Raw genomic sequence first — 22336 nt, forward strand, 5'->3', positions numbered from 1 at the left:
TGAAGACTCATATAAAGCATAAAATCCCTGACAGAGCAGATGATGAGCTGATGAATGTTGCTTGTGATAATACGAACATGAGTCCTGGATCTGTCAAGAGATACACGCTGCTTACTCCTCAGAATAAACACAAGGATGAAGGATTACGCCAGAGATTGGCTATCTTTCATCCAGATGTACTAGAGCACTCTTTGTGTGTGTGTGTGTGTGTGTGTGTGTGTGTGTGTGTGTGTGTGTGTGTGTGTGTGTGTGTGACATGTGTGTGCGCGTGCGTGCGTGTGTGTGTGTGTGTGTGTGTTATCCTGATTGTGTCACTCCTAATGGGCACAGTGTTCAAAGACACCATGGCTGTTCCACTCGTAGCAATATTACAGCATGCATAGGAGTGTGTTTGTGTGTGTGTGTGTGTGTGTGTGTGTGTGTGTGTGTGTGTGTGTGTGTGTTGTGTGTGTGTGTGTGTGTGTGTGTGTGTGTGTGTGTGTGTGTTCCCATTACTCCAGTTGTCTGTCTGGACTAGTCTGGGCTCCCTTCACTTTTCGGGGTTTGATCCGGTCGGGAGCGGAAAACACTTGTCATGTTGTAGTCCTCAAATGACTACAATTTGGCCGGAAAGATCAAACCGGATTCAGTTTTAACCCCAAAGAATTCCCCTGCACTCAAGGACATACTTGTAGGGCCTACCTAATAAACCCCTTGATTGTGTAGTTTTGCTTTTGGAAAATGTTTTGGCATAGGCATATTTTAGTCCTCATCTCGTAGTGTCTGGTAAGACTATTAGGCTACTCAAGCATTTTAAGGGATTGGGGAAACAAACGGGGGGAACCAAAACAAAGCGACGCCGACGCTGCTTGTTCTGCTTGTGGTTTCCTAGTGATGACCTTTCACATTTTTGTGGGGGCCGTTTTTAGCCCAAGGAATATTTTTCATGCTAAACAAATGCTTTCAATGGATTCAGAATCATGAAAAACAATTATAATAATAATAAATAAAAATAATAGTTTGACCCCTTGGCTTACATGCTCCTTAAAGCAGATAATGTTTTTTGCATTTTCTTCCCTGTATAGTAAAGTCAATGGGACCCCAACTTTTTTTTTTCTTTTTTTGCTAATGTGCTTTTTGGAAAGAAAAGTGAGCCCAGAGGAAACTTTGTGCACAATGTGGTGCTTGTATCACAATTCTTCCAAAAAATGCACTTAATTTCACCGGCTATAATAGCCTACTTAATTTGCCAGTTGGAAATGTGTTATAAAATGGTCTGCACTTGCCTGATGGTTTGATAATGATAGGGGCTTTTAAGCCGTGACATCATTTTGTAGGCAGAGGAGAATCTGCCCCCAGAGTATTTTCTGTCCCTCGCTATTATATTATAACGACTAAAAAATAACGACTAAAGTATAATTCTAACACTTTCCTTTCAACAACAAAGAGAAGAAAAATTTGTAAATAATAAAAATAGTAAAAAGATTCACGGAAACTGGGGGCAGAAATTCTCCTCTGCCTACAAAATGATGTCATATACTTAACAGCCCCTATGGGTCCGGGGACCTGGGGTCCTGATAGCTATAGGAACTAAATGGACCCTTATAGGGTAGGCTATATAACTCAGAGAGAGTGTACAAATGGAACCAAATGGACATTGATTTTACAATATAAATTGGGGTCTCAGAGATAGAAATGGCTACCAATAAATGCCTAATGCATGCTCCATGGGGGTCCTTGACATTCAAATGGTTGAGAATCACTGGCTAGAGAGAGCCATAAAAAAAAATAAAAAAAAAATCTCTAATGGGGGGTCCGTGGACCGTGAGCTAATAAGTTTCAATTTGGGGGTCCTTGACCGTTTGAGGAAGCACTGGCCTATAAATTGTTGAATTGTGAAAACCGTGTTGTAAAACCTTGAGTAAAACATGCAAACAGCTGTAAATATAGCATTAAAAAAAAGAGAGTGAGAGAGAGAGAGAGGTGGGGAATACATAATTATGAACTGCTGGCCTCTTTAATTCATTTGCTATTGAAGCACCAAGCACTCAAGCAGTTTGTGGCAGCCTTGTTGATGCACTCACTAATCTGTTGTCACACGTGACAGACACATTTGCCGACGCTGGCCGTCAGCAGCAACGAGAAATTCCTGCCTTGACTTTGCAGATTTCAGTGTCGAACAGACGAGTAGGCAAAGCATGGATTACAGGAGCAGACTTGGAGTCAGTCGGGACACCTCTTTGGACAGGTAGTTCAGTGGTCCAGGCCAGGTCAGTGAATCTGGCGTGCAGAGCAACAGATGCCACGGCGAGGAGTAAGCCTTTAATGCCCCGAGGGCTCGGGAAAAGGTAACAGACTTTAAGTGAAACCCTTCACGCCACGCCACTCATCCTCCGTGTGTCGCCTCCAGCGCAGCCCGTGGCCAAGTCCAACTTTTACGCGCAAGACGTCGGCTTTTTACCTCGGTTTGGAGGAGCGCTGCTTTTCGATCGCTGTCTGAAAGACAGTTTCGGGCATAAACAACAACAGGCTACAAAAGTGGAAGGCATTCTCATGGCACGCTGGTCCGCGTCCCTCTCGCTGCAGCCAGGGGGACCACCACGCTTTTAGGTAGGCCTACCGCTGCAATCGTGGAGCAACTAAAGGTGGACCTTCGCTAACGCCATGCCACCCAAGAAAAAGGTAAAATAATAATATTACACTCTGTGTGTCTGTCTTTGTCTATGCGTGCGTGCGTGCTGCGTGCGTGCATTCGTGCGCGCGTTCACGGTCACAGGAAAGGATCGGGGAATGCGCCATCTGTTGCGCTGAGCGTTAATCCCTGTGTGAGGCCTTCCACGTCGTTGCACTGATGGAGAGCGCTGGCACAACATGTGCACTGTTCAGTGCAGGAGGAGAGATGGACGGGGATGCGTCTCGTCTCCACATGCATGTGTCATGTCATCATCAGTGGGACGCGTGTTCAGGGGGCACGGCATTTGATCCGTAGGTTCACGGTGGATTTGAAGAAGCAGAGAGAGTTGTATAATAGATTGGCAGTGAAGAATAGCCTACCAGGACATAATAGGGGCTATTCTTTGATCATTCATTTAATTGAAAGGGACTGATTTCATATTTTGAGTAGATATTTTATATAGAATAGGCTATGTCATAGAATAGTAATAGCCTAATACAAGTATGTCCAGGTGATTAGGTTTAAGTATTGTATAGGCCACACAGTATGGATTGTACACAAACATTAGTTGCTTCCTTCAGACAATTTAGCAGCATATTCACCAGCACAGCTTGTCCATATAACGTCTGACACTGTGGTTCCCCTGACACATCACTGTCTTGGCCATCTGGCCAGTGTGGCACAGAGTCACAGTGATGTCACAGTGATGTGGACGTCATCAGGGATGTGACGGATGTCGATATATGGGCATAAAAGGGACATATAGTCACAGTGATGTCCCAGTGATGTGGACATCAGGGATCTCCATATATGGGCATAAAAGGGATTTGGTTCCCCTGTCATTCCAGGGATATCCATATCTCCATATAGGGGCATACCAGGGATTTGTTCCCCTGGCATCACAGGGATCACCATATATGGGCATAAAAGGGAAAGTCTGTCTGGGTAACGCTTGTCTTTTTTGTTGATTGATTCTCACGCTCTGACATCACACTCTGACATCACTGTGATGTCTTCTGAACCAAATCCCTTTTATTGCCATATATGGAGATCCCTGTGATGCCAGGGGAACCAAATCCCTTTGGCCAGATGGCCACGATATGGCGCAACCTCGCCCTTTGTCGCCCTGAGGCGTCTTACTGGTTATTATTTTATTATTAATATGATTATCTATCTATAAATTAGGGAAAACTACGTCTGCGTGTCTGTATTTTACGCCCGTAGCCAATCATGGGCCAATCATCGCCGATAGCCAATCAGAGAGGGTCAAAGGGTGACGTCATAATATCAAGGCATATTTAAGAGCCACGAGAGAGGCTGTCTATGCCTGTAGCCAATCAGATGGGCATATGTCCGATAAGCGTGGATTGGTGAGCTTCATATGACATTTTGGCCAACCAACCTATATAAATCCCCAATCTCCATGTTTGGTCAAGTTTCACGGGTGACCTTATAATTGCGACCGTAGTATGTGAACGGTCACAGCTTGGCCGTATCTCTGTCACGCCTGACACTGTGGTTCCCCCGACGCATCACTGTGAGATCACAGGTGACATCACAGTGATGTCAGATGCTCAGAGCATGGATCTCCATAGTGTGTGCCAACGGTGATGCAATTGTAGTCCTTAGCGGCCATCTTTTGGGTAAAACACAGGTGTTTCAATTGTTTGATTGCATAGAACTAATGCTTTACTCCAATCAGAACACCTGTGTAAGGCTGTGTTGACCCAAGAAATGGCCGCTCTTAGAACTACATTTGGCACACCCTATATGGGCATAAAAGGGATTCTGTGATGTCAGATACTCAGAGCAGGGATCTCCATATATGGGCATAAAAGGGATTCATGGCCAAGACAGATGGCGACCTCGCCCTTTAGGGGAGGTCTCTTTTCGCCCTTCGGCGTCTTACTGGTAACATATCACCATGAAACAGGAGAAGCGGGCGCAAACCTCTAGTTATTAATAATACTAGGCCTACTAATGATAATATTAATAATAGTGAAATAATAATAATGATGATGATGATGATGATGATGATGATGATGATAATAATAATAAGTGAAGAAAAGGAAAATAAAGGAAAGAAAAACAAGAGCAAAGAAAGAGTCAGTCATTTTATACTATCAACGATTACATAATTGAACATTGATGGTTTTACCGTGTAGTAGAACGTCTTGTTGAGTAAAAATGTAATTGCACTGTGGTTTAGTATAGTTGAGCGAACTGTGCTGTAGCTACTCTCCTCATTCTCTGCCTCATTGCTTGTTACCCAGAATAGGAAAATCCTCTTAATGGTCGTTACTGGGGCATTATATCCACATACCTTCTCTCAGACAGGTATAGCCTGCTATTTTGCTAGCAGGCTATGCCTGTCTGACAGAATATTCTACCGGGCGAGTTGTTTCAGTTGGATTAGCATTTCTACATTTGGATTTTTTTGTACTGATATTGTTTTACTGCTACTTATTACTGACAATGAATTTATTTATTTATTTCCTAGAAATAATGAACGGTCGATAGTGTGGGCGATGAACTATTGATTGTATGCCATGAATGAGAAATTATACCGTCCAGGACAAGGTTGGCATTTAACGCTTCTTATGTGCCTATTCCAATGCGTCTCCTCCCACTACTTTATGTTACATCATAACTCTGTGCATCACAGACAATCCTGATACATCTGCGCTGCACATACTGTATAATAGCCTATATCTGTGACAGGAGCCAGGTATTTAAAGCAATACAGATAATACCAATGCTGCCATAGTAAGGTATCACTATCTGATAGCTGCAGGAAGAGTTAGAAGCTGCACCTCTCTCTCTCTCTCTCTCTCTCCCTCTCTCTTTCTCTCTTAAATCCCAGATTGACGCATGCTATCTTAATCTCCTTACTGAGAGACAATCATGACCCAGAGAGAGAGAGATAGAGAGAGAGAGAAAGTTGCATTTGGGAGGGGTGGAGGGGGTTAGGATCAGGACACGCTAGCCTACTCTTTAGAATCTTTTCACTAATGATTCTTTTTCATCTATCTTGTGTTGGATCATTAGCTCACTCTCTACATGAATGGGTTGCCTTGATCACAGACAAAAATAAATCCATTCTCCTTCTACAGTACATCTGGTATCTCTTCTCTAGGCCTTTCTTTACCCTTGAAATGACACGTTTCCTGACATCGGAAAGAATGACCAAAACCTACAATATTCCAGGACAAGACATATCACATTTCCTGTAGTTGTTGAGGTGGCATGCCACTTTTAATCTGCCATGTGGATGTGAAAGGTGTGTAAATGTAGGCTTTAAGCCCAGACACTGTGGCCCATCCATGCCAAAGTCAACTTGAGGGTGCCAGCCCAGCCATATCTGATCCATGGTGGATGATGATGATGATGATGATGATGATGATACGAGGGGAAAATTATGCAAAATAACTCATAAGGCGGGTGTGAACAAAACAAGTAAAAGTCCAGAATTCTAAATGAACTTGAGTAAAAGTACGGTACAAACGTATTGGTATCAAAGTGTACTTAAAAGTAGAAAGTACTCATTAGTCATTATGCAGAATGTCTAATTTCACACGTTTTCAAATGTTAAAATGTATACAAATCCTCACAAGCTCAAAATGCGTCGCAACACTGTGAGCTTGTAGAAGGTCTATTTTTGAAAGGCAGACATGTATACAGTATAGGCCAGGTCTGAAGTGGTTAATGTATGTTTGGTAATAATAATCTAAATCTACAAAGTCACTAGTAACTAAAGTTTACAAATAATTGCAGTGGAGTATAATAATAATATAATATAAGTACAATATTTGAAGAAAGTACAAATACCTCAACATTGCAGTGCTTGAATAAATGTAATTAGTTACTTTCCACCACTGTCCTCGTCACTGTGATGAGTAAAGGGTCATTCCCAACGGGCAAGATAAAGATAAAACATATTGTTCTCAATTTAAGTGGATGGTAGTGTCCGCACTGGACGCTACCATCCATTACCATCCACTTCAATTGAGAAGATATTTCTTTATCTTTGTCTTTATCTTGCCAGGTGGGAATGACCCTTAAAAGAGTAGTTCATCCCCCAAATCACCTTTTTTCTATTGATTACTCACGCCATGGAGACTTGAGTAATATTTTTGGGGTTTCGTCGAATTCCTAAGACAAAAATCTGACAATACATTTCCCCATATTGATTCCGGATGGGGACCCATTTGGAATCAATGGAGGTAAATTTACTGATTTTGGGGGTGAACTTCTCCTTTAAAACCTAGAGGTTAAATGTGACTGGATGTCAGCACAGATAATAATACTGCATATCATCAATTATAGCAACTAGAAAACCATTTTTGCAATGTGTGACCAGGCCACCTTGGCTAAGTGCCAGCATCTCACTGAGGTGCAGACAGGAAATAAGTCACAATTTGTAGTGCTCCGCTCCACAGCCCAGGATGCTTTGTCCCAAAACGTGGTGGTTGGGGAAGAAGTCACTGTTTTGTCCATTTTCTGATGCATGATCCTGTCCCCTCTTGCCTGCAGCAAAGATTATATCAAGCATATTTATTCATGGTTAGTTGTAAATTCCACCTTACATGACAACACTATCACCAGGCAGGAAAAAAAAACATTCTGCTGATAAAGTGAAAAGAGATGAGTGAACATGATATGTTTTTTATGCATCTCTTTACCTATTGAATGTATGTCCACAATGAGAATCCAAACACAGGGAGGTGGTCACAGAGCCAGCTTGCCCCGCAATCGGTTGTGTAAAGTAACTATGTACTTTTTCGTTTTGAGATATATATATTTTTTACTTTCTTCAGTATTCATCAGTTTCAATACTTTTACTTCTACCCCACTACATCTTGGATGGAAATATTGTAATGTGTGCTATTACTCCACTAAAATGATATGATTTGATGTAATACCTTGTGCTGTCCTTGCTTATTTTAAGTCACTCTGGATTTCGGCTGCCATTAATTGGCAAATCCTATTTTATTTACCTGTTTTTCGATGGCGCCGTGCGCGCAGCCGCTCCCGTTCTCTGCCGTTCGACGTCTTGTCTTTCACACAGAGAATAAAAATCACACCCGTGTGAACTGAGCGGTGGTCGGTGTGTGTGTGTGTGTGTGTGTGTGTGTGTGTGTGTGTGTGTGTGTGTGTGTGTGTGTGTGTGTGTGTGTGTGTGTGTGTGTGTCTGGCCTGAACAACAGCGCCCCTCCCTTAACATGTGTGGTCAGAAAAGGTACTGCAGGCTCTGCAGGCTACATACAGACACGGACACACGCACGCACACACACACACACACACGCATACACACACGGCCACGTATAGGAGACGGTGTAACCACCGCTCAAAAATACAACCGCGATGGTCTGTGTGAAAATAGAAAACATGCGGTTTTGACCACACAAGCCGTATGGGAAAAGAAGTGGAGATAAATCCATGTTTGTGCTTCTATACAATGCAATGAGCAAAAGGAAGACGGCAGCAGCGGCTTTCGTGAGGCATCATGGGAAATTACGTTTTTTTTCGTTATCGGTTACCATGGTAACCAGTCAACACGGCTATAACCGTGTTAATGGGGCCGTGGCAGCCAACGTGTGCTAAATGCCTAAATTGTAAATTGTACTAGCCTAGGATTATTATTACAAAACACACTATCCACTTCAGCCCTACATATTTTGGCCATTTGAAAATAGCAGATCTACAACCTCTTAATTTGTCGCAATGTGAGCTTTTTTCAAAATGTTTTTTTATACATTTTGAACTCGTGAAATGGGACATTCTACACAATGAGTACTGTCACTTTTGGTTATTTAAGTAGAGTTGGATGCCAATACTTTTTTACTATTACTCAAGTACATTTTAAATGCAGGACTTCTACTTCTAAAAACTGCTTCTTAATTATTCAATTAACCTACACGAGCAAGATTAAAGTTAGGGTAAGTGTTAAATAGCTCAATATTATTTATACATCTATACTCATTGCTATAGTTGTTTGTTCGGTAAAAGGAGTCTCCATGTCTCTCCAGGTCTTTATTAAACAGATAAACATCTGGTTGGGATACCATTTTAATCCAGTCAGGATAGAGAACTCACACAGGATACATTTATTTAAAGTGGAATTGGAAGTCATGACACAAAGAAATTAGCAGACAATATTGGAACTGGAACACTTTGCGATTGAAGATGATAAATGGGTAGGCCTACTCTCTCCTTATTATCCGGAATTTTGCAACCTACCTGAAAATGTATTTGCTGTTTATTAAAAAGCTAGACAGATGGGGAGACCCCTGTTAATGAATAGCAATGATTACTATCATATTATAGTGCTTCAACCTTTTAACAAAAAGGTTTTGTTTTAATGAAAAAATATCACTTAACCTACCTTTAAGTCGGTTGGTTCTAAATATAGCTTTTCATATATTTTCATTTAATTGCCCAGTCCTACTCTTAATGACCCCCTCTGCACTGACATGCATGCAATCGCTAGAAGGGCGCGCTCAATAGAGCGCAAATCTTGACCAGGAGGCATGCCCTAATAGTAATACAATGATCTATGCACTATGCAGTCACATTTCTGCCTACAGCCATGGAAGACTTATATAGTCTTCATTCCTTTCATACACATTCACTGTCTACCTCTCTCCCTCTCCCTGTCTGTCAGGGCATGTGGTGACAATATTGTTTCAGGGTTACACACAAATGTGTGTGCGTGCGTGTGCGTGTGTGATATCTATAAACAACTAGAAAGGTGTGCTAAACATGCTACGTGTGTAAATGGGACCCGACAAAGCTGCGGGGGGTGATAGCATTTCTACGACATACAGTTACACCTTTTGCATTTAAACATGTGACAAGAGGAATTTGGCACTGACCTGTGTAGTGGTTATGGACAAAGATCTGTAATGGATAAATGTTCATGTCCGGGGAATCAGGTCCGGACATTGTCCGGTGTTGGCCATTCATACAGTACATGTTGCATGCAACAGGAGAATGACCGTTTCATATGCGTTGTTCACACATTAAGGTAAATACTCAGTTTGAGGGGCAGGGTCTGGGTAGTATACATGCACACATTAGCTATACTCCCTGAAAGTGGCTATGCACTCTCTCTGATCCTGGCCTTTGTTCTGGTGAAAACAATATTAATGCAGAATGCAAACAAAGCGCGTCAAGCTGATCGTTCTATGAAAGAAACACAAACTAAAGGGACCAGCATGATAGGATTAGTCCGTCTTTTTTGCACTCCATACAGAAGGAGGATAAAAGGAGGAAAGCACAAAGGCTTATGAATTAATCTCTTGTTTGGCACGCACCAGATCAAAAAGAATGTCTAAGTTACAGTAACAGAAAAATGTCATGTTAAAATGGGTTGTGCAGCAGACTACCGGTATATCGGATGCGCAAACCTTTGAAATAATCATCCAAAGCAATAGTGCAAAGGGTATTTAACTAAAGTGCACAAAGCAAGGAGTTAGTCATAACCCTAAAGTAGTACAATAATTTGTGCAGAATGATAAAAAAAAAGAAAATGTAATAGAACAACATAATCCATGTTTTTGAATGTCCCATGTGACAAAAAACACTAAAGTGGAGACATATATTTTAAATCTTCAGTTTTTTATTCCTGTCCATTGTCAACCTCTCGACACTCCATAATTCTATAAGGCAGCTCAGACTGAGGTGCATGTGTGCATGAACATTAAGGGGGTCATTATAAAAGTAGGTTGGTGTTATTCGGTAAGTATGTTGGTGTTGGGCTTGCACTGGTGTTATTCAGAATTCAGTGACTGCAATACAAAGAGCAACATTTTGGTGAGCAGGCATATGGAGAACAGAGATGGGGACTCTTAGTTCTATGGAAAGGAAACCTGGGGCCCTATTTTCGTCCATGCCTTACGCCCCTTATCCCTAAACTTCTTTGCCTTTTTTCTACTATTTTGAAAAACATTTCAAGCTCACAACGTGTCGATGTAGATTGGCTATTTGAAGTATTTTTCAATGGTTTTCAAAATAGTCACAAAAAAGGCAAAGAAGTTTAGGGATAAGGATAAGACATGGACAAAAATATAGCTCCTGGTTCATAAATATCCCTGCCGTCATTGCTTGTGCTACGGGGCTCCGCGAGCGAACATGCCACCAGAAACAGATCTACTGTAAATAGAGTAGGGTGCCGACTTTAGAGCTTTTTCACATCTTAGTTCTGCTATAGTAAGTAGTAGGGAAAACTAGTCGATGATCTTCCCGATCATCGATTTCTATCGACAATCATAACAAGCCTAGACAGGAGTGTTGTAGTGTGAAGCTTATCTGGAGGGATAATTGATTTCCCACAGAAATGACATAGCGTTGAGCAATTTGAAAAACATTGGAGGATTTGCACACGCACGGGCACACGCACGCACACGCACGCACGCACGCACGCACGCACGCACGCACGCACGCACGCACGCACACACGCACACACGCACACACACACACACACACACACACACACACACACACACACACACACACAGAGAGATCCCTCAGCTGGCAGTACAAATGAATCTGATGCTTATATCATATGCCTGCTTTGAACACTATAATATTCCTTTGAGAATTACAACCCTCATGAGAGGGTTGTCCCAGTTATCTGTTCTCAATAGTCTTGTCACTCGATTTGACAAACAGCATTCTGTAGACATGGAAGAAAGGCAAGAACAATTTTGTCAATAACTCCTGGAACAATCAGTACATCTTTCTCGAGAATGTAACAGAGGGGAAAGACAGGCAGCCTTATGTTCTATCAGATTTATATCAGACTCTCAGATTCCAGTTCTGGAACATCTGTTCCCTACAACGCAAACATTCAAACTAAAAAAAATCTGCAGTAGGTTTCTTGTCCTGGATTTGAACACTCCCTGCAAGCCAAATGACGTCATGATGACGTTATAACGTCCTCCGGTGACTCCGGTGACGTTCAGAACTAGGCCAGATCACAGCCCATATGGGATGATCTTGATGTCATTACCAGGACGTCATATGGACTTTTTTGTTTGACAGGATTATTGTTATTGTTTGTAATGTTAGTTGAAATATGAGCGTGTAAGGTTATATTTTGGGACATATCTGACTAGTTTTATTTATTTATTTATTTTTATCTGGCCTCGATCGGACCCTCTTTGATTAATCCGGGACGTCCGTTTTCTTGGGCAGGATTTATGTTGGTTGAAATCAGGTGATATTCTAGGCCAGATCTGACTAGTCATGGTTTGACTTGATCTGGCCCCAATTATGACGTCACTGATTGGTCCAAGTCCTGACCGTGCTTGCTGGGCTCCCATGTCTCTCCCATGTGGAAGACTAAACTTCTACCACTCCAAGATAGAGCTCCTTGGGCCTTGGCCATTGGATATATATTGGGCCTCATTCACAAATCTCTTCTTTTTCTACGTTTCTACTATTTTAGTGTAGGGTTGCTTCTTAGTGCCACATGTGAGTGCTTCAGACTTGAGTTTCTGTGTACCTAAATATACCTAAATATAAGTATTCAATCTGAGCGTAGAATTTGAGGCAGTACTGCTTGTCAACCAGTAGGTGTCCTACCCAACACCTGGGTTTTAGGCTTATAAGTGTCAATTTGGGGGTCCTTGACATGAATAAGTTTGAGATCCACAGTTGTACTGTACTGTAATTAAACTAAACTAAACACTTTGGATGGATTTGAATCCAGTTCACTACCATGGTCTGTTGATCCATGCCTGAACTTCTGGACCAGCTTTCTGGAGCAGGAATAAATCCATGTGTCACCTCTTATGTATTCTTGGCTGATCATCCGTTTGGCAGGGCAGACTGTGGTGGCAGTGCATCTGCTCATTGATTGAACGGAACTATTTACCACTCTGAACCCTGCTGTTTTCAGCAGCCTCTGTTGCTCTGTCTGCTGTTGGTGTTCTGTGAGACAAGTCCCACTGACTTTTTGAGCGGTGGTCACACCGTCTCCATAGAGTGGCCGTGTGTGTATCCGTGTATCCGTGTATCCGTGTATGTGGGTGGGTCTGTATGTAGCCTGCCCTACAGTACCTTTTATGACCACACATGTTAAGGGAGGGGCGCTGTTTTCAGGCCAGGCCAGGCCAGGCACACACACACACGCACACACACACACACACACACACACACACACACACACACACACACGGGGGGGGGGGGGGGGGTTGGTGGGTAAACCACCGCTCAGTTCACACGGGTGTGATTTTTATTGATACATTTTTCATCTCCTTTTCCAATACAGAGGCAAATTACATGCCCCCCAAAACATATACTGTGTATATTTCAACCGCTTTAAATCTCACATCGCATTGTGAGTTTGCAAACTATTGCCTATTTTAGCTATGAATACAGGTGTGAGAATTTGACTTGCCCATTGGTTTGCCTTGAGCACAAAATCATTGAAAATGTAGGCTTGGGGTTCCCAAACATTTTCAGCTTGAGCTTGGGAAACACTGCTTTTAGTCCGTAAGTACCTTCCTTGCCATTGTTGCTGGAAGCATCACAGCACATTTACCCCTGGCAGAGGTGGCCTACTGTGCTGCTGGGGAAAAATACAGCTATTTGGGTTTCAAAGAGTAACTGACCTGACGTGCCGTAGTAGTTACATTGCAAAGGAAAGCAGCGTAGCTAAGGCACATTGATCCCAGACCAGTCACACAATTATACTAAAACAATAGTACTTCTCGATAGAAAAAAAAGGAACTCTAGCCAGATCTGGAAGAAAAACAGTATAGTCCATGTTATGATAAACACCACAGTGACACCTTCCTTCATTCCCCCCCTCTAAAATCACCCTCATCATTGTAAAACTAATTCGAATGGAGCTATCACAATTTAGATCTGCATTCAACTACTTTATTCACTATCTCCTTCATTATAATTTCTTTAATACTCTCTCCTACACAATGGTTATGTGACTGCTCAACTTTCCTGTATTGCCTTTGAATTACAAGCCAATTGTGGTCAGGAGGCGATCATGCTGTAGTAGTAGAAGTACAGTAGCAGCCAGAGTGCTGAGCGGTGCCAAGCTGACCTAATTATACAGATATGTTCTATTGAGATGCAACAAAGCTGTACAGCTGAATAGTATCTTTACTGCTGGTTGTTGATGGTGATGGTGATTGCCTCGTTTGAAAACCCTTTAAATCAGGGGTCTTCAGTGTTTGCAGGCCAAGGACCCCTTAGTTGAGAGAGATGAAGCAGGGACCCCCCACAACCTTATCATAGATTCCATATAGTTTCATGGTTTGACAGCACAATCATCAGTGTTTTTTGGATTCATGTCAATTTGTGTTTTCAGATATTTAACCACTTGAACCGTCAATACTTGATAAACTTTACTTTTCACTCTGTACTCTTGCACTTTTTCCCTTTTTATCCGATAATAGGTTAAAAAATCACACCCGTGTGAAGTGGAGCTGTGTGTGTGTGTGTGTGTGTGTGTGTGTGTGTGTGTGTGTGTGTGTGTGTGTGTGTGTGTGTGTGTGTGTGTGTGTGGATCATGTGTACCGATTTTTGTGACATTTGAAGAAAATATGTAGGAAAAGGAGCAAAAAGTGTGTTTTGGAGAAAATTCAAGATGGCGGAAAATCTATCATGGCGCAAATGGGCGTGGCCTATATGGGGAGATGCGTCATGACCCAAGGAATCCAGGGAAAAAATATTTTTAATTTTCCGACCTACGGTTCAAGAGTTACAGGCCAAAACGTAAAGTGGGGTGTTATGGCGCCACCATGCGGCCAAATGACACAATTATTTTTTATTTAATCCTTGAAATCATTATGAACCTCCTCTCCAAGTCTTGAAACTCTAGCCCCTATGGTTTGCGAGAGACAAATAATTGAATGTGAGTTTTTGCGATTCCCATTATAAGTCAATGGGGAAAATTAATTCACTAATAAATTAATATCAATTAAACTATTGAACCTTTCTCTTAGCAAGTTACTAGCCCACGATTCCCGAGTAAGCCGGTCGATTTGACATATGGCGCGAGTGTGTGGTGGCAAAACTGTGGGACTAGTAGCGTGCCGAAGTTTAGGAAGTTCAGGCTACATACACACAGACACACAGACAGACCCACACAGCCACGTATAGGGAGCCTGTGTTCCACACAGCTCCAAAAAGGAGAAAAAAAAACTTTATCTCTCAAAGATTTGGAGTACCCCCTGTTGTAACTCTGAGGACCCCCTAGAGGTCCCGGACCCCCTGTTGAAGAAGACCCTTGTCCTAACTTTTAGCTATAAAGACTTTGGATCACGATACGATACGATACGATAGACTTTATTGATCCCACATGGGGAAATTCATAGTTCTCAACATTGATTCTGCACATAGAGAAAGAAGTTGAAACCGTCAATCAGTCCTGGGTGGTTGGATATAGGACAGACAGACTTATATTAAGGGATCATGCTGTCTGATGCCCTTGACATAAGGATGTAATGCCATTCTTGCATTTTGATGGTTATCTTGTGTAGCTGGCCTTGCAGTCAACTATACAACCACCTGTATCTGCTTGATAATAATCATTCTCGTTTCTCCCATGCCAGAATTTAGTTTGACAAGTAATTTTCCTGCCACAGGCAAACTTTCAGTGAGAACCAGTCAAAATGCATTTGATTTCTTTCTTTCTTTCTTTCTTTCTTTCTTTCTTTCTTTCTTTCTTTCTTTCAGTTTGTGGGATGGAGACTACCAGTCTACCTCAACCAGAGACTCTTTTCCTAAGGCTCTCCCTTGGCCCATGCTAAAACAGCTGTGTAAATGTTTTTGAGTTGAAAAACAGTCACCTTCAAGTAGTGTCTTGGAGAGCGCAGACATTTAACAGGGGTTTTGCTTGCTCATGTAGACAGTACACCCACGCAGCACTCAAGCCAGAGGCGTCATGTCCGTATGTGCGATGGGGCAAGTCAATTATCTAATTAAGCACAAGGTTGTGCTACAGTTCATACTGACTTAGCTAGAAAGGTTAATGCTCTCAGTGGAGTGCATTTCTTCACCAGGAATTGAGTCCAGTCCATGATAATAAACTACATTTGTACAGTACTTTTCAAAAACAAGTTTACCAAGTGGTTCACAACACAAACCACAACAAACAAAGTGTGGGAGGAATATATATATATATATATATTAAAAAAGATTGTTTGCACCATACTTGAGGCCCGTGGATGGTACATTTAAGATCCTCTGTGTGTGTAGTGTTTTTCCCTCACCCAGATGGCAGGCATCTCTATGCCACCGGCCGTAGCAGGCCGGTAACATTGCTTAATAATTCAACTGTGGCGTTTTGTACCATTGGCGAGGTGACATTGGCTTGGAGGAAAGGCGGGTGCTGTGTGAACAGATGTCTGTTCCAAGCACGGGTAAACAACAACACAGACGTTGGTTTAACTGTGCCCAGGGGGAGGCGTATACTGTAGTACTTCCTCTGTCTTCCTCTGCCATCCCAATCTTCTCTCTCTCTCTCTGTATGCCAGTTTCTCTTTGACTCTGTTAATGTCTTAACCAGGGGTCTTCAACAGGGGGTCCAGGACCCTCAGAGTTACTTCAGGGGGTCCTTCAAATCTTTGTGTGATGGAAACCTTTTTTCTCCTTTTTTATATTAACCACTTGAAACCTATAGCATCTATATTCTGAGACCTTTGGCCAAAAATAGCCGATCTACAAGCTCACGACGCCTCACAGCGCTTGTAGATCGGCTATTTTCCGCTATTTTTGGCAAAGAGCTTTGGTGTAGGCCAGGGGGAGAAAAGAGCAGACGAAGTAGGCTACTAAGTTCTTTCTTTCTTTCTTTCTTTCTTGCGTTTTTCTTTCATCCTCTTGATTCTCAATGTGTTCTCACTACAAAGTGATTCATTTGGGAAAATATTGTCCTCTCTATCGCTCGGATCTACTTTCTATTGTTCGCTTCGTTATTCGAGAAAAGACGGCAATGCTCTCCAAGCTCTGCTATAATTATTGGCCTGGTGTTTTCTGTGCTGCATTCATATATCACCATCCAGGCATTAAGCGCAGGGTGTGCTCATTTGGAATAACTGAGATGGTGAGTGCCAGAGAGAAGGTGAGGAGTGGAGAGAAAGTAGAGAGAATGAGAGAAAGTGAGACAATAATTCTGTTCTGCAGTGATCGACTAAGCATGAGCAAGAAAATGATCGAGTGAACTATCTTTAAGCTACAGTATAATGCTAGCTAATACTTATGGAAATGTGAAAGGAATTGCGTCATACTGTACTAAAATAAAAATGGAAATAATAACTCTTAGTAGGCTATATACTATATACCAGTAAGACACCTAAGGGCGAAAAGCAGGACGGAATTTGCACAGGACGGAATTCTTGCAAATGAATTCCGTGACTCGAGTTGCGATTGGTTGTTTAAGTTGGACAAAATGTGGACAAAATATTTTCCCAAATATGGATATGACTGACGTCTGACATCATAGATGTTATAGAGTAGACCATATGAGACTCACACAATATGTCCATATATGAGCATTCCAAGCTATAGGCTTAATATTGATGACATCAGGGATCTCCATATATGGTCATACAAGGGACAAGGACAGAATGTGATGTCACAATGTGATGTCACAACAATGTGATGTCATAGGTCAGCTATAGACATGTGGATCTCAGAGATCAGGGATCTCCATATATGGGCATACAATGGTCAAGGGACAAGGACAGAATGTGATGTCACAATGTGATGTCACAACAATGTGATGTCACAACAGGTCAGCAGATATAGACATTGAGACGTTACGGACAAGATGTGACAGTTTTTGCGACCGTAAGGTCGCAGTTTAGTTGCGACCGTAAGGTCGCAGTTTAGTATGAAAACCTCCACCGGCCGTCCGTCGGTCACACGTGCGGTCGACCGCACGTCACACGTGCGGTCGACGTGTGATGAGGTCACGATGAGTCATCTATGCCCAAATATAGATTTCTAGGTCAGATGGCCCATAGAGTTTGTGATGTCAAACCTAGCAACCCAATATAAACACACCTGATGTCAGACCTGAAGTATCCTTTTATACCCATATATGGAGATACAGAGATCTCCATATATGGGCATATTAGAAAGCCCATATATGGGCATATACGGATGACATCAGGGATATCCATATATGGGCATAAAAGGGACAAGGGCTTACAGTTAAGAGATCTCCATATATGGGCATATCAGAAAGCCCATATATGTTCATATACTGATGACATCAGGAATATCCATATATGGGCATAAAAGGGACAAGGACTTACAGTTAAGAGATCTCCATATATGGGCATAAAGGGACAAGGACTGTTACAGTAGATATAGAGATGTCCATATATGGGCATAAATGAACAAGGACTGACAAACACTGAGATCTCCATATAACCTATGGGAATATAAGGGACGAGGACTGTCAGCTTGTAGACCTATTTTCTAAATATTGTTGTACATTAAAAACTTGAAATGGGTCGTTCTGCATAGTACTTGGGATTTGTTGATGTAAATGTTCACATAGAGTGTAATAATTGGTAAAACAAACTTTTGGCCTATTTGTGGAGATAAGCGACCAACGGTCGCTTATCTCCCGATTAGGGAGTCTTACTGGTATGAAAACCTCCACCGGCCGTCCGTCGGTCACACGTGCGGTCGACCGCACGTCACATGTGCGGTCGACGTGTGATGAGGTCACGATGAGTCATCTATGCCCAAATATAGATTTCTAGGTCAGATGGCCCATAGAGTTTGTGATGTCAAACCTAGCAACCCAATATAAACAAACCTGATGTCAGACCTGAAGTATCCTTTGATACCCATATATGGAGATACAGAGATCTCCATATATGGGCATATTAGAAAGCCCATATATGGGCATATACGGATGATATCAGGGATATCCATATATGGGCATAAAAGGGACAAGGGCTTACAGTTAAGAGATCTCCATATATGGGCATATCAGAAAGCCCATATATGTTCATATACTGATGGCATCAGGAATATCCATATATGGGCATAAAAGGGACAAGGACTTACAGTTAAGAGATCTCCATATATGGGCATAAAGGGACAAGGACTGTTACAGTAGATATAGAGATGTCCATATATGGGCATAAATGAACAAGGACTGACAAACACTGAGATCTCCATATAACCTATGGGAATATAAGGGACGAGGACTGTCAGCTTGTAGACCTATTTTCTAAATATTGTTGTACATTAAAAACTTGAAATGGGTCGTTCTGCATAGTACTTGGGATTTGTTGATGTAAATGTTCACATAGAGTGTAATAATTGGTAAAACAAACTTTTGGCCTATTTGTGGAGATAAGCGACCAACGGTCGCTTATCTCCCGATTAGGGAGTCTTACTGGTCATAGTTAACTGCGACCTACGGTCCCAATTATTATTATATATTGGCTGCAAGACAGGAACGATTCGAGTTGGAAGTGCATGCCCCACCCGGTTGTGCAATACCCGTTGTTTCTGTTGTCATTGTACCCGTTGTACCCTGTTGTCTGTATGTGGTCCTTTTAGGCCTATATACTGTATATTCTGTATCTGTCTCTGTCCCTTTTATGCCCATACATGGAATTCCGTGTCAAGCATGACCAAATGCAAAATCCAGGCTAGTCTATGACGTCAGTACTGTTATGTCATATTTATGACATCAGGGTATTCCATTTTTGAGGTATGCAGACCTGACCGACTTCCCACTAGGCGCATATAGTGTGGCAGGGTGGCTGCTTGGGCCTCGATGCCCCTGGGGTCGCCAGTGGAAGTGGCATACTGCCGATCATGCTTGAGGGTGGGTAGGAGTGTCTGTCAACGCAGCCCCTGCGGTTGTCAGCAGCTCCTGGGGTTGTCATCGGCGGTGGCATATCGCCATGCATGCTGGGGTGGCGGGAAGCCTTGGCTGCCAGTAGCCCCTGGGGTTGTTTGTTTAATCTGTTTTAAAGCACGGAAGACAGTCTACCCAACAAATAGTCTTTAGAGAAAAAGATTAATGACAACAACAGTGTTTATGGTTTAGCCACTATTGAATTGGGAAATGGAAGATAAAGCAATCGACTGGAAAATGGTCTAGATCTAGAACCTAGACCGTTGTCCAGCCATTGCGGCCTTGGCTATCCCACATCCCACATAAGCACCAAGACTCTAGGTGCTTATGCGTGATAGCTAGGCCATGAATATACAATGGCGCTAGTATGGTCCTTTAAAAGAACACTGTGTAGAGTAACTTACATTTCACTGTCGCAACATTGAGCGTTGCATTATTAAAATGCAACGGGGAGTACGGGGTGTCTACAAAGAGAATTGATTTGTGACTTTGGGATTCGACTGGCAGGGCCACATTGACACGTGCAAGGGGGCTGTTGTGCCACCTACCAGCTATGTATGACATGGAGGTCATTAATTACCGTGTCTTTGAGGGGACAATCTAATCACCGGGACGCAGCGCATAAATCTGTGCATCACGGGGGCCAGCCGATGCATCACTTCCTGCCTATTAAAGACGGTGGAAGTGCTGGGAAATCTAGAACGCTGAGACAGAAGAGACATGACTGGGATAGTCGCTCGGAAACGTTATCTGACCTTTCTGATAACATTGTCTCTCCAGACTTTGTGTGAGATATTGGAAAGTATCTAAGGATGTTTAGTCATCTATACATTGGTTCTGTAACTGAGTTGCGTTCAACTACTTCTGTAACCCAGCATCGGTACTGTGGGGAAAGCTTTCACAGAAAATAGCAGATCGACAAGCATACAATAAGTCACACTGCAAACACATTAGCATAGCGCCGCTCAACCATATGGGGTTTATTTAAGTGGTTAACACTGACTGACGGGTCTGAAGTTATTTGTGGTGAAATGATTTGACAAGTTGTCTTCCCCCCCTTTCTCCACTGTTTGTATTTGTTTCCCTCTCTTTCTCTGTCCCTCACTCTTTATCCCTTTCTGTCATCTCGTCCTGTCCCTCCATGCCCCTTTCTGTCATCTCGTCCTGTCCCTCCATGCCCCTTTCTGTCATCTCGTCCCGTCCCTCCATGCCCCTGTCCCTCCATGCCCCTGTCCCTCTCTTTATTTCTTTCATTCTTGCTCCTTTTCTCTCGCAGGGAGAGCGCCAGGACACTGACGCCGTTGAAGAGAGAAATGCTCAGGTGCAGTTGGAGAAGGCCAAGGTACGTTTTCTCCCCAAGTCCTAGTAGTTCTGCCCAGGTCCCTGCTATGATATCATGAGCAGCGGGAGATGACCTGGCTGTGTCGATATGTCAAATACGAGTCACTCGTGTTTAGGGATGAAGCTCGTTAATTTTTAGTGATAATGAGCACCTTATCGATCCTGCTTATTGAGCCGGGCTTTTATCGAGCCTACTATTGAGCGTTTTTTTTTAAATATTTTGTGGAAAGATTTGAGACGAGAAATTCAGAACATAACTTTTTTTATTGGCCAGTTGTTGCAACTGTGAGTTTGTTGCTGACCACCTTCTATGAAGATGACAAATGACAAAAGTAACAAATATCATTAAATATCATTAAAACTATCATTCATTAGTGTGCAATACGTTTTAAATGGCTTTATATTATGGATAGCAATGTAAATAATTTCTTGATCGCTTCTTGTCTGATTGTTTAAGTATCATGGGCCGCTATGCTCGATAACAAGCTTGATAAGTCCAAAGCTTATGGATACTGGGTACTCAATAAATCTGTTATCGGTTTATCGAGCTACCCTTGTTTAGGGCTCCATCCCTACTCGTGTTTCAACAGTAAGATATGAAATGATTCTCTTCGTTGCTAACCCTGATCCTGTCCTTGAGTGCTATGATAAGGCTGAGAATTCAATGTACATGCTGTATCTCTCACACACACACACACACACACACACACGCACACGCACACACACAGAACAGAACAGAGAACCCTGGAGTTAATGATCTGCTCTTTGTAAATTACCAGACGGTAGATTAAAGAGAAAAGCCACACTCTAGGAGCTTATCCTCCGACATTCAAGCATCATTTGATTTCTTCTATACCTCTGTTCCTAGTACAAGCCTGTGGCGTTTGCCGTGCGCTGCAACTTCTCCTACACGCCGGCAGACGACGATAACGTGCCCGTACCTGGTCACGCTGTCACTTTTGAGGCGAATGACTTCCTACACGTCAAAGAGGTGAGGAATGGACAACTAGACCAGTGGTTCTCAAACTGTTTTGTCACCCGGTATGTAAATATGTAAATTTTTAGTATGTGTCACGAGGAAAACGTAGTAGTTTCCATTGCGACAGATTGAAAATAACTTCCTTCTTGACATTTAACCACTTGAACCCCAGCATTCCTATTCTGGGGGGAACATTCACCGACAATAGCAGATCTACAAGCTCACAACGCGTTGCATTGTGAGCTTGTAGATCAGCTATTTTTGGCGAGGAGGTTTGGTGGTCCGTCTTACTAAGTATTGAGCAGGCCAAGGACCCCTTAGTTGAGAGAGAGATGAAGCAGGGACCCCCACGATCTGTTCATAGATATAGTTTCACGGTTTGACAGCACGATCAACAGTGTATTTTGGATTAATGTTAATGTGTGTCTTCAGATATTTAACCACTTGAACGGTTAATACTTAATAAACTTGATCTTTCACTGTACTTATGCTATTTTCCCCCTCC

At 42.4% G+C, this 22336-nt stretch overlaps 1 protein-coding gene across 1 annotated transcript in view; it reads left to right on the forward strand.

Moving 5' to 3' along the window:
* cacnb2b (calcium channel, voltage-dependent, beta 2b) overlaps positions 1-22336 on the forward strand; it is a gene marked incomplete at both ends in the record, with an annotated part of 41429 nt that overhangs the window by 2964 nt on the left and 16129 nt on the right. The window contains 2 exons of the mRNA XM_080725646.1: positions 20788-20853; positions 21721-21843. Coding sequence (XP_080581772.1) covers positions 20788-20853; positions 21721-21843 — 189 coding nt within the window. The remainder of the gene's footprint in view (positions 1-20787; positions 20854-21720; positions 21844-22336) is intronic.

This window comes from Nannobrachium achirus (assembly GCF_963921795.1).
Source record: "Nannobrachium achirus genome assembly, chromosome: 5".
Taxonomy (NCBI): Eukaryota; Metazoa; Chordata; class Actinopteri; order Myctophiformes; family Myctophidae; genus Nannobrachium; species Nannobrachium achirus.